Source organism: Pholis gunnellus (assembly GCF_910591455.1).
Source record: "Pholis gunnellus genome assembly, chromosome: 3".
NCBI lineage: Eukaryota > Metazoa > Chordata > Actinopteri > Perciformes > Pholidae > Pholis > Pholis gunnellus.
The window spans coordinates 6,742,165-6,756,124 of NC_136529.1; the positions used below are offsets into that span (position 1 = coordinate 6,742,165).

Here is a 13,960-nt window from a genome sequence, read left to right on the forward strand (position 1 = left end):
CCCTGCCATCCCTTGAAAAAGCCTGATTAATTTAGGAATGTCGGCCGTGGTGGAGAGTGATTAATTCCTCCTGGATTCAACCATTTAAACGAACAAGGCAGAGGGGAGAAAGGAAAACAGGGAGCCCAAAATATGGACACATAATTAATGCATTTGGATCATTAAATTAGCCAGCCAAACAGAGGGAATGCACAGCTACGGCGTGTCGTTGCTTTGTTCAAACAATGGGCCACGGTTAGTTCTCTCTTACAGACAGGCGGATATAATGAGCCCCCCTGTTGTATAGGGGGAATATTGGAACATCTCTCGGGCTAGTAAATATGGGCAGACAGTTTGAGCAAATGATTACTTGTTTCTTTGATGTCTCATTTGTCTTACTAAGCAGAGATCGAGGAGAAAACAAGCTCATATATGTCTAGGTTCGTGGAGTATCTAATGATACCCTGAAAGCCGTTTTTCCACTCTCAAAACAATCAAGGATTTTTCGAGTTTAAAACAAATGTCTTTATTTTCTCTTTCAGAATGATGTGAAGATCGCTTGAAAGGACCAGACCGCACTTCAGCACACAACCCCAGGTGTTTTATCTGACCTCTGTATTTGTTTTTTTTCGGAACCACGTGGGGATGGGAACGTGCTTGGATAAACGATGGACTTACTGCGGCCTCACTAAAGGTCACCGTCCTCCAAAGGTCATGTCATGGCCCCTGGCACTGTGGCTATTGACTCTAATCTCTATGAATCACAGGACGACTGCTGGACAGACTCTGAACACCTTCCAATCAGAGAGAAGGGAGTGGTCGCTGAACCACCTGACTGTGCATCAGTCTACTGGCGCCCTGTACATCGGAGCTGTCAACCGAATCTACAAGTTGTCAGCTAACCTCACCCTCCTGGTGTCCCACGATACGGGGCCAGAGTACGACAACAAAGCGTGTTACCCTCCGCTGATTGTCCAGCCCTGTTCTGAGCCTCTTGCCTCTACTGACAACGTTAACAAACTGTTGCTCATCGACTACTCGCACAACCGGCTGCTGGCCTGCGGGAGTCTCTACCAGGGCGTCTGCAAGTTGATGAGGCTGGATGACTTGTTCATCCTCGTGGAGCCCACGCACAAGAAGGAACACTACCTGTCCAGTGACAACCAGACGGGGACGATGTACGGGGTTGTTGTGCCCTCGCAGGGTCAGGATGCCACCCTCTACATCGGCACGGCCGTCGGTGGCAAGCAGGACTACTTCCCAACTATCTCCAGCCGCAAGCTGCCTCGCGACCCAGAATCCTCTGCCATGCTGGACTACGAGCTTCACACCGACTTTGTTTCCTCTCTCATTAAAATCCCCTCGGACACACTCGCTCTTGTCCCACACTTTGACATCTACTACATCTACGGCTTCGCCAGCGGCAGCTTCGTTTATTTCCTGACCGTCCAACCGGAGACGCCGGAGAACGGGATGCCCGCCGGCGGGTCCCCCGGCGACCTGTTCTACACGTCTCGCATCATCCGCCTCTGCAAAGGCGACAAGAAGTTCCACTCGTACGTGTCGCTTCCTGTGGGGTGCGTGCAAAAAGGCGAAGAGTACCGTCTGCTGCAGGCGGCTTACCTGTCCAAGGCCGGCAGGGTTCTGGCAAAGTCGCTCAACATCAGCGCCCAGGAGGACGTGCTCTTTGCCGTGTTCTCCAAGGGACAGAAGCAGTGCCACGACCCTCCTGATCACTCCGCTCTCTGCGTCTTCACCATCCAAGATATCAACACGCGCATCAAGGAGCGGCTGCAGTCCTGCTACCAGGGTGAGGGAAACCTGGAGCTGCACTGGCTGCTGGGAAAAGACGTGCAGTGCACCAAGGCGGTAGGTGGACCCTTTGAGTTTTGCCTTTTACAACTAACCCTAAAATGATGTTCCACTACAACTAAACTGCACTCTCAAATATGTTTCGGGGGAAACGTGTTTTCTTCCAGTTTGCGGTTGCAGTTTTGGTTGACGCTGTAAATTGAAAAAGTAAAACACAACAAAACGCCTTGTTTATGTTGAGTAAAACACGATTTGGCTTCAAATAATAATTTGTCACGTTATTTAAATTTCTGATTTAATTGAAAATTTGATTCCACATGGGACAGGAACAGTAGTGTCCTGGGTGAAAGTCCAGTGTGTGTTCGACTTCCCCATTCTCCCTTCCACAGAACGAGGCTAGAAACGTATTTGTGATACGTCAAAAACAAACGTAACCCGGGAGAAAATACGTTCCTTTGAAAAAATAATTGACGATACAGTTTTGTTGGATGAGAATGCAATTTTACGAAGACCAGCAGGTTGACATTTGTGCTTTTAGGTGAAAAGTCTCAACAGCTTTTGGATGGACTCACATGTTTAGACCAACTGTGAAACTTGCACAGCGGTGAGCAGCTTTGATATAGATTTTGCTGAAAGTTGTCTCTTTCATAATCCACAACCATGATTGAAGCCTAAATAGCTGTCAGGCAGGCAGCCAGAGCTGTGCTGAAGACACCATTCAGGTTTTCAGGATCCCGCGAGAGCAGAAGAGCTGGAGGAGATTAATTCCACAACGCTAATCAGAGCAGTTTTGTATGGAGCTTTGATTTCATTCAGGGGTTTGGGCACTGACTCCCTCCTTCTTCTCCTCCCCTTTCTCTCCCCCTCTTTCCCCCCTTTCAACCCCTTCCTTCTACTCTTGTCGCTGTCAGCAGTATTTGAACCCTCGGAGACCCGTTCTTGATCTCGAGAAAAGGGCTTTCTTGCGAATGTCCAAGTTGGTTTCTTTTGTGAAAGTTATAATTCTGCATAATGAGTGGCTTTCATGGAAACAAGTTGAAAGCAGACCATAAAAACAATGACATTCATCGCAGCCAATGTTCTGGTCGTTCAAAACATGTACTTTAATTCCACAATGCCATCAAACAATTAAGATTATTCATAAAAGCAACTGAGGGACGACAGAGACACATAATAATACAATAATTAACTCTCACTGCGCCGTTAACCAAAGGGCTTTATATCTAAAATAGACTGTAAATGAAACGCGGTGGTTCAGCTTTGTTAAGAAGTCATTAGATACCGTGTTTCTATGGTTGTATGATTAATCATTCAGTGAAAGATCAAAAGCCAAGTGCGTCTAGAGATGCACTGATGCAGCTTTTTGATGCCGATACACTTTCATTCCATTGACAATCCATTGAGTCCAGGACTATGATCACATGTACAATAATGACAAAACGATGGCACATGGCATGGCTAAAGTACAACGAATGTTACTTAAGGGCATTCTTTAAAAAAGGCACCCAGTTTACAAATAACTTTTCCGGCTTATCTGATTGTCATAACAATGTTAATTTAAACACAGATATACTTAAGCGAATAACTATCTCTAATAATTCATTATGATTATATTCTTACATTCAAACTAAATATAATACTCGTCTCCCAAGCTCCCCTCTGGTTTCTATCCAACTTGTTATGTCTTTCAATAACTTTAGGAATTCTGGTGTTGTTCACTCTAAAGTTACAAAAAGTCTGGCTGTACTTTTGGCTTTCATACAAGAGATACTTCACCAATCTAGACTCTTGTTTCAATTCTGCATAACAATGTCATACTTCTTACCTCAATTAGCCACTTTAGCACCTGATCTCTCAGCCTCTGTTCAACAGTAAGTTTCAACCACTTGATGTTGTTGCACTTTTGTGTCATCCAGTATCTGATTAACCTTAAATTAAAATTAAAAGACCAATATGGTTTTATTCTGCTAATTCACTGACACTTTTTGCTTGTCACTGTCAATCTTAGACTCTAAGAAAAGCAGGCATAATGTGCGTCAAGCTCACTGTCTTAGTTTAAAGTGTTCGCATGCTAACAGCTGATGATTTGCACTAAACATAAAGGTGAGGTTGATGGAAAAAAAAAACTGAAGGTATTTACTTGGAACAACAATTCAACCTGATGAATGTCCGTGTCAAATTTCATGGCAATCCATCCAAAAGCTGTTGAGACTTTTCACCTAAAAGCACAAATGTCAACCTGCTGGTGTCGCTAGATGAAATGTCAGGGCATCACCCGACCAAGCAGGATTCATCCTCAGGGGATAAGATAAATCTCATTGTTCTGATGACACGATTAAATTCAGCAGCAGAACATCAGACTGGCAATGTTGCAAGCAGTCAATAGAAACAAACGCAAATGTTAAAACAAATAAACAAATGACAAATATTCACATATCCTTACAATACTTAGTTTCAAAAGAGAAGACTTGAATGCTTGCATACTACAAGGAAAACTGCTTATTATAGGGTGGGATATGAAGCTTGTCTACGCTGCGTTCACTTCACTGGTCACATTCAGTAAAGCTGAGGCACATTGCTTGATAGAAGAAAAACAACAGCAAGGGCTAATATGCATATGAAGCAGAGGACGTGAAATAAGAAATGAGTTGCCCTAAAAAGGTAGATTCATACACTGAGTGACAGGCAATTAACAGAGATTTGAGGCGCGTGTTAGTAAATGTAACAGGACTGAGTAGCACGCGGCTCTCTTTGATGCTTAATCAAAACCTGACACTTCTTGTATAGCGTCTTTGTGTGATGTCAGATCAACTGATCTCAAAACCACAGAAACTGGCGCAAAATACACAGCGTTTCTTCGCATTTGCCATCAGCAATTAGTCTTCTGTTGATAAACGAGGCAGCCCCTTTTGAAGTAATCATTTTTAACCCTGAAAACTGTGTGCACATAGTGCACGTGGGGCTTGCCACAGGTCAGTTTGAGTTCTTCTCTTGTGTTTGTATATGTCTACACTGATCTCAGTCACTTACGCTCTCCCCTCTCTCTCGTTACCCCCGCCTCCCCCCTCCTCACATCTGTCATCCTCACTCCTCTTTCCGCTCGCCCTCTCCCCTTTCCTATCCCTCCCTCCTTTCGCTTCTTCTTACTCTGTCCTCTCCACACCTTCTGAAACCCCCCCCCCCCCCCCCCCCCCCCCTTCCATCTTTCTGCTTTCGTACTCTCAATGCCTTCTTGAACTTCACCCCAACACTCACCTCTCCATCCCTCCCTCTCTCCACGCAGCCTGTTCCCATCGATGATCACTTCTGTGGCCTGGATATAAACCAGCCCCTGGGGGGTTCCCAGCTGGTGTCGGGCCGGACGGTGTACACTGAGAGCAGGGACAGGCTGACCTCTGTCACCTCCTACATCTACAACGGACACAGTGTGATCTTCCTGGGGACCAGGACTGGACGGCTAAAGAAGGTGAGAGCAGCAGCTGTCGAGCAAATACGGGCTTGATCTGCCTTTTTTTTGCATACCGATACAGGATCGTCTGGTTGTTTACAGAGAGACAACCGGATCCTCTTGATGACAAATAGCATCACTTATCTACAGATAAGTGATGCTATTTGATGACCCATTGGCATCTCTTGTCTCTTCTAAAAGTTATCTTCCTGTTTCAGTTTTTACCAATGCGAAACGTAGCCTGATCCCAGACCTCACAATCAAACTAAATTGACGTTGTTCACATTGACTGCTATTTCCAGCAGTTGGCTTAACAATCAACCAATCAGAGTTTAGTAGACGGGATTAAAAATTGGAAAATGTTCCCACAAAGCTAGCTAGCTACATCGATGGAAATCAGCAAAAAATGGCTAAAACGTGTGGATGGGATTGATGAAGCTGTACACGTTGAAGCAATCTCAAGCATCAAATCCAAGCACAGAAATAGCAACTCTTGAATTGACAAATTTCTGTGATTAATATGAATAATGTTCCTTGCCAACTAAAAATGATGTAAACTGGATGGTTTTGAAAAATGATGAGAGCTCTGTGAAACTCATTTAACTTTAACTTGCTTAAACACATCATTTGAAGTGTCCTTCATGTCTTGTATGAAGGTTAATGAGGCATAAACAAATAAAACAATTTTAATGCAAAATTATGATTCCGAGGGACTGACAACAAAACCTGATTAATTAAGTTGTACTTTAGCAATTTAGTATTGCACTCCCTTAAAGTGTGGGGACTTGTGAGAGACAGACTACCAAAAGAAAAATCAAAATTGATGGAGCAGAGGCAGAAATATATTGACTTTTATTTCCTAGTTTGTGGAATACAACTCCAAACACACTGGAACCAACATTTCCCACAATGCAACGTGGAGCACCTCTTTATTAAACCTTCCCTGTCTCGGGAATGCCGTGCCCAATTTATAACGCATGGCTTTCTGTTAAGAATTTGAAGGGCCCTTGCTAAAGACAACATAACCCTGATGATGACATTGAGACATCATGACTTTCTCAGAGTTCGAATCTGTGTTTTTCAAATGGAAACGCCCTCTCAGCCGTTAGCAAAAAGCAGTGACATCGGTTACCAAAGTAAGCGAATCAATAAGGTTACAGATAATGTGAACTGTAGCACTAGCACTACTAGCCGAACTAATGTTAGCTGTGTTTGAAGTTTGGAAGGATTAAAAGGGTTGTTTCCGTTTAGATTTTATGACGAGGGGTTGTTTGAAAAATTCCTTTTTTTGTCAATGGAGTCTGTGGCTTTGAAGAAAGTAATATAATGGCTTCAGACCCCTGTCTGATGACAAGGTAAATTGGCTGTGGACGGGAGCAGCAGAAAAAAGTACTTTAGCTCACTAAATAAATTGATAGTGGGTGCTACATTTAGATATTTTCATCGCTTTACCTCGCCATTAGACAGCCCTGTTCAATGGGTAATGGAAGCCGTTATCTATGCTCTCTTATTAAAGGCCACAGCACTCCAGAGACAAAAACTTTACGTTTAATTCACAGAGGACGGGAGTTGCTGTTTTACGGTCGGGTTGTTTGTGTTATCGTGTGATTTTCGGCATCCACAGCAGTGCATTGCTTAGCTTACGTATCCGTATTCCTGTCGGCTTCTTGAGACTGGAAGCATGACGACCACCATCTAAGTTACTGCATGCAATACATGCTGTATACAAAACCTGAAAAAAACAAAATAATAATATTACAAAGCTTCTGAAAACCCCCAGAAGACAACGTTTTTTGGGCTGTGTTGCACTCACCATGACTAACTGACTAACCGATTGGTAGAATGTCCCTTTAATTACATCTTACGTCTTACATCACTCGCAAAGGTTTCTGCCTCCAAACTCCATATTACATCATTTATCAGTCGTCCTTGAGAAATACACCACAGAGATTCATCTTCCACAGCTGTTTCTTGTGTCTCACGGCTGTGGCACATTTATGCAATAATGATCTTTAAACCATTAACACTAATTAATGCAATAATATGATCAATTAATGGACTAATTAGCATAACGGGTTATGTTTAATATATCATGGTGATTATGTAGGACATTATGCAGCGGAACAAAGGTGTAGTAATCATGCAGCACTACATCTTCAGCCTGTGGACTGGGACAGATTGATGTAAATTTATCACCCATGACTATTTGAGCCACAACTGAAGCACTTGTCTGTTCCCTCAATTCCTTTGTATTAGCAGCAGGAAATTATGCAGCTCTAGTGAATCACTGTCCTGGTGGATTTTGGTTTAATGGTGTTTAGCGGTATAAAGTACTTAAAGGACCTCTTCACTGATTTTGAACATTATCTCTGTGTACTTGACAGTCATTTCTACATTTATTTATTAACACGGTTAGACATGAAAGTGTTTGTCTGTGTCTTGTAAGCAGGCTCCAATTACTCGCCTGAATCTAAAAGTCTAATCTGTATTTCAAAGCCCAACATTATTGTTCCTGTTCTTTTAAAGCCTCGTTATTTTCTAATTCTATCTTTACGTTTTGAGAGTTTCTTTTTCCGGTTTTCAAGGTTTCAAAGTCGAACTTAATCCTTCATTTGTTTAAAGGATAAGTTTGGTATAATATCCTACATTTTTCTTGTTGTCAACGAATCCAATAAAAAGCCTAAAACCAAAAAAGGATTTATACTATAAATGCTGAATGCCTTAACCCTGATAAATCGTATTCCTCTATGCCACACACCTCCATTGTTGTCCAAACGCACCAGTGAGCCATGCTGCCCTGGATGACATGTTATGAATATGGGCACTGCAGTTCATTCTGGGTCACCCCACATACACTGTGCTGCTGCTGTAAATACTCACTACGAGCTTAAAATAGGCCGCAACAGATGCACCTTTTACTCCCATTTTAAAAAAACATGTGCCCAGCTGTTTCAGGAGATGACAGCTTTATCCTTTAAATATACATGTGACCTGTTTTAAAGAGGATGAGTGCCACAGACAGAGTGGTTAATTCTGAAATCATTATGAGATTGACCAAAGCATTGTTGGTGTTCATCTTTTTGGTCAAATATACAATATCGCCAGCTTTCTCCTTTAAAGTCTTAATTTAGTATTCCTTCAGTATTAGGTTTCTGCTGCTCGGCCGTGCTTGCATCATCAGGTGAAGGGATTGATTATTAATACAGAGTACTGACAAGCATATGATTGACAGGAACTAGTTCAAACGTCATCTGACCACGTCTGGAGGCCAAATGGGTTTATAGCTGTTCTGAAATGACCGGAGCTGTCAGAGAGGAGCGAGATACATTCACATGGGGATAATGGTGCGCACTTTCAGACTCAGTCTCACCTTAAAGGCATTCAAAGTGTTGAACGAAGCAGTTGAGTGAAGATTGAAAAAAAAGAGAGAAGCTCAAATCCTGACGATAAAACCTGCACCTGAAGATTATATTCATTAATGCTGAATCTGACAAACAATAAAGACCCAAAACTGCACCAAAAGGACGACAGCAATGAATATATATATAAAGGTCCAAACACTGTCGCTATCTTAAGTGCAATTTATTAGCACATTCACTAGTGACGTTTCGAAATAATGCTCTTCTTCAGACTTCATTAATGATTCATCTGCCAATTATTTTCTTAATTGACTAATCAATATGGCTATAAAAGGTCAGAAAATAGTGAAAGAATCTGCCCCAAAATGTGTTTATAAAATCTTAGCAACTATCCATCAATCTACTATCAATTAAATCATTATAACAGAAGCAAATGTATTTATTTATTATCGACTAATCATTTCAACTAGACTGCTTTCTCAACTCCACACACATGGCCAATCGCGGCGTGAAGCGGACAGGATTGTCGGTTAAAATAAAGTTACAAATATTGTTCTTCCACCAATGTACAGCAAAACGTGTCAGTTAAACTTCTGGTTGTTACAGGCATAGTCTTTAAAAAAAAAAGGTTTTTGGAAGGGGTTCCAGATGCTGTTCAACAACCTGACAAGCACTTTGTTTAAACATGCTGACCCCTTAATGGCCTGTGGCATACCGAACTATGACATATCGAGGTAGGTTTGAAAGCCACAGAGTAACCACTTTGGCATGATAAGGTAGGCAAGCAAACACAAATACGCTTCAGATGTACAGAAAAAAGGCATTCTACAGGAATGCATCATCCACACAGATCTTTCCAAGCGATTTTTCCCCCCACCACAGTAGGATCTTTACACCAAGCCCACAGACATAAGATGACCTCTTTCTGAGAGGTTCATGAAGTTGATTTAGCTCATTGTCCGTCATGTTTCATTTCGAATGCACACTGTAATGATATATTATCATGAAGCTCCTATAAGGCTCATTCTTTGATCGAGCCGGATTGACTTGGTAGCACCCGTGGGCTCTGCTTACTGCGCAGTTGTTAAGGCATGCAGCTGACTGAGGAAATGTGTGAGAGGACTGTTGTGACATTAGCCTGGAGGCCTCAGTCTTATGAGGAGCAATCTGTCTGACACACACAGACAAACACACACACACACACACACACACACACACACACAGGTCCAGACTGGGAGCACAGATAGCATCACTGCAGCTCTTTCATTGGATGAGCCATCGGGGACAAACAAAAAACAAGATAGCCTGACAGAAAGAGAGAGAGAGAGAGAAAAATAAAACAGAGGCAGACAATGGGAGACAAAAACTGGCAAAGGGAAGAAAGAGAGAAACAACAGAGACAGACATAAGAAGACTGAAACATAAAGTGAGAAAAAGAAAGAGATTTGGGAAGAAGGAGAAGGTAGACCAAGAAAAAAAAACGAGGTTTTGCATGTGTTCAGGAAGTGAGTTTGGGTTAGGAGCACTAGGAATCCATCATTAGCGCTTCAAGTGCAGAGCGTCTAAAGGCCAGAGATTGTCATTACACTGACAGAATGAACAGCCATGATTCAGACTCCCAGGAGCCTCCGAGGAGCACGGGGTCACCTCGCGAGTCCTATTCCATCACCCCCAAATGGACAGGCTGAGTGGAAATGGGGCATGACAATAAATGGCATCAGCGGATCTCTCCGGCAGCAGGGCCATTGCAAAGGTCAAGCCTGCCACAGGAAGCGGAGTAACCGGGGTGAAAGGTCACAGGGATAGCCGTCAGTCTCACCATCCGGGCTCCGTGCAGCATATGGATGAGTCCGTCACTGTCTCTCAATAGTCCAGATATACAACAGGACGTTTCTATCATCACCTGCCACAGTTGGGTGGTTGATTTTAGCTGAGTGATATGACCCTGAGGGGAACTGTGCCGAAAACAAAAAGCGGCTTTTACACTTTGCATGACGTTCGCTAATGAGGTGAATCCAGGTAAAAGCCATTATCCCTCACTGATCCTTGTTTCTATTTAGGTCTCAAAGCAGGAGGCGTTGATAGATGCAACTTTCAGTGGCACAGTCTCCACTTGTTAGCAAAATGCTAGTGGGCGCAAGATTAGCATTTCAGTCAGTACAGTCACATCTAGGTTGCAACCTTTTGTTGCAACAATAATGAGTTGGTTAGCGTGGCTCTGCTCAGGTGATGCTGCAAAACAAATGTGAGCAAGCTCGACAAGGCTCGATCTTTGACGCCGAATCCACGGGATTGGATTTGCACGGACAGGTGAAAACCCGGTACATGGAACCCCCGTGAAGGGGCCGCGACCCTCGCGGATGCGTCAAGCATAAATTATGCTTCAGACTGTCCTAGCAACTGACGTTTTAAAAAGTGTTCGACGGTCTGCTTAGGGTGGATGGGAGGGGTGTTGGATGGCTCAAACAAACACAGGAATTTCACCCAGGTGCTGTTTGTGTCCCGTGACTTATTTTGTCACGTCAGTCACCAGTCACATGAGTTGTTAGTCAGTTAAGTAAATGTCAACCACAATCTTTCCTAACCCTAACTAAGTAGATTCTTTCCCTAAACCTAACTTCCTGTAAAGACGGAAGTTTCTCTTTATACACCTCGTCACCAGCACGTCCAAAGCTGACCCTAGATGGGGAACTAAAGCGTCATAGTTTGAAGGTCAGGGCCACGGAACAAGCAGCAACATTTGATGAGTTGGGAGCGAGAACATGTGGATAATGTAGTCAAATGTGTCTTAGGTCTATAAATGGCTCCATTCAGCTCCCAAAACTACAAGACTACAAACACATTTCCCCAGGTTTCATACTTTATTAGACTTGAAGGAGGACAGCAGAGTTCTGTGTCTACGCTCCTGTATCCTAGCAAGTAAGTAAGTAAGCAGCAGACACAGTGCAGAATGACATTATACTTATGCTTTCCCTGTGGCAGCTTCAAACACATAACTGGTGTTGAGTGGAATTGATTTTTTTCGGAGGAAATGTTTCTGCAGAGCACAGTAATACTCAGAAGAACGACAATAGCATACAGAGTGCGACAGGACGCCTCCCTGACATAGCGAGTGTATTAAGACGTGTGTATGACCGGTTCAGAGGGAAATGAATGATGTCATATGTCATACCTGCCACTGAGGAACTGTTTATTATTTTAATTTACGATTAAACCGTTTCATGTTTAAAGCGCTTTAGACAACACTCTCTGCAGGCTGGGGAGCGGGGGTCTCGTGGAGGAACCGGTCCTTTAACTGAAGCTTCACAAATCCGATCCCTGCAGCTGCCTCAACGCGACTCCTGAGTGAGCCACTGATGCCTTCACCGTTCAATCATTGTAAGAGAATTAGCTCAGAGCTGATTAATGTAATTCGAAGGATGCCCACGCTGTAATATGAAGGGCGTGCAGCGCGGTGCTGGAAAAAAAGAAGAAGAAAAACGACTGGCTGCAGCTACTCAGCGGCAGTATTTCACCTAGAAATGTCTGGAAATGTTAAGCTCACCGCGAATAAATACTCTCATGTGCAAATAGTGGACTCATTATGGCTTATTGAGAGTTGACCGGGTGGGGAAATTCTCCAGCGCACGGCTAAATGACTTGGACTTTTCAAAGTCACGGTTTCCAAACAGGGGCCGGGAAGTGGAGATCTGGTGATTGAAATCATTAGAATAGAGTTTCAGAGGAGGGACGCAGGCTGAATAGGTGTGTTTGAGGCTAAATTGAAAGGATTTTCATAACCGCATGAAGGGAGCTGAACCCGAGGGTGAAAGTCTTCAGAGCAAATCGGCATTAGATGCCTCGGTGCAGCTAAAATAGTAAATGCTATTAAGACAGGCAATTTTGTGATAACACATACAACAGGTATGACAGGTGTCTATCTCTCTGCCAGTTCCTGGCTGTAGTTTAATTTAGCAGCTCCGTCTCTCTCTCTCTCTCTCTCTCTGACTCTCTGTCCTCTCTTTCATTCTTTCTCCGGCTCAGTCACACAAATGGCAGCACACAAGGGGACTGTGACTGCATTGCGGTCAGCAAAATGAAGACCATACGGTTGCCATGAATTGTTCCACTGTCCCCCTCCCTCTGCTTTTTGTTGCTGGGAACCCTGCAAACAATGGGAATGATTGGAGGGTCCGGGGGCGTACGGAGGAGGACAGGAAAGAGAGAACAGGAAACCGTGTCCTCAAGGAGAGAGAACAAGATGTGAACACGCGGAGACTGAGAGGAGACTGTGGTTAAGTTTGTAGAACTTGTGGTATGAAGACTTGGGAGCACGCCATGCAGCTGAAGGTTGAGGCTGAAACTGAAAATAACGGCCGCTGCAACTGGAAGGCTTTTAACAATAACCCTTAAAAAAACACACACGCACATGCCATGACCTCTCCTTCCAACCCAGTTGGTAATCGCGTTTAGGTTTGGGTACATACAGCGCATCTAGTGGCCGGGATCAATACGCCTCTCTTTGTGACTGTAGTTAATGTGACGGCTGAATGGTTAGTCCTGCCCCGTAATACACGTCTCCACCTCAGTGACCCCTCCTCTCCCCCCGAACGCTCTTCGTTTTCATTAGCCGCCGCGTCCAGCTCTACCCCGAGCTCCATCTCATTAGCATTCACAGAGCCGTGATGGTTATATGGACTAATCAATGCCCCGCGCTCCTCCATCCTGTCATCCTCCATCAGACCATATGCACGGCCACTCAACCTTAAAAGGTGGCCAGTTGTCTGGCCCTTATGTCGCTGCATGGCCCGTGTCACAATATTGAGTCAAGTCGGTGCCAAAATCTGTCTCACAGTCTGTATACATCTACATTTAGATCTAGTCTTGCGTGTATTTTCACTCTGTGCCCCCTCTGTCCCACTGTAATGGAAGATTTTTCAGTGGTTTCCTGCCAAATTGTGACTTATTTACTGTTACTTATTTACGGTGGTTTTGAATGAACATTAAATCAGATGTTTTGAAGGATGAATCACTGATTTCCAGCTAAATGTCACGTAAAGGCCGAGCAAGACAAGTTTGTTTGTAGATTAAATGAACCAACATCTTGGTGTTTGGTTCAAGTCGGCCTTCAGGGACGGATGAAACCTTGTCAGAGTGGCAGATTGGGAATGATCGGTTCAACAGAGAGCTCCCTGCCTTCTGGGTCATCATCCACATGTTTAGGTTGGACTGAGAGGCCACATATGGACACACTTTTATTTTTTTTAGATTGGACAGCAGTTACCACATAAACATAGCAATCATCTGCTTTACAAGGTTTCCCCCGTCTGCAGCGGAAAAGCAGGGGCTCAGAGACATTTACATGTGTACTTCCTCTCAGCAC

The 13,960-nt window shown here is 43.7% G+C and overlaps 1 protein-coding gene across 1 annotated transcript in view; it reads left to right on the forward strand.

The window, feature by feature from the left end:
• Positions 1-624: 624 nt before the first annotated feature.
• LOC306715762 (plexin-A2-like) overlaps positions 625-13,960 on the forward strand; it is a gene marked incomplete at both ends in the record, with an annotated part of 60,618 nt that continues 47,282 nt past the window's right edge. The window contains 2 exons of the mRNA XM_079186230.1: positions 625-1,848; positions 5,075-5,257. Of these exons, the coding sequence (XP_079042356.1) occupies positions 625-1,848; positions 5,075-5,257 (1,407 nt within the window). The remainder of the gene's footprint in view (positions 1,849-5,074; positions 5,258-13,960) is intronic.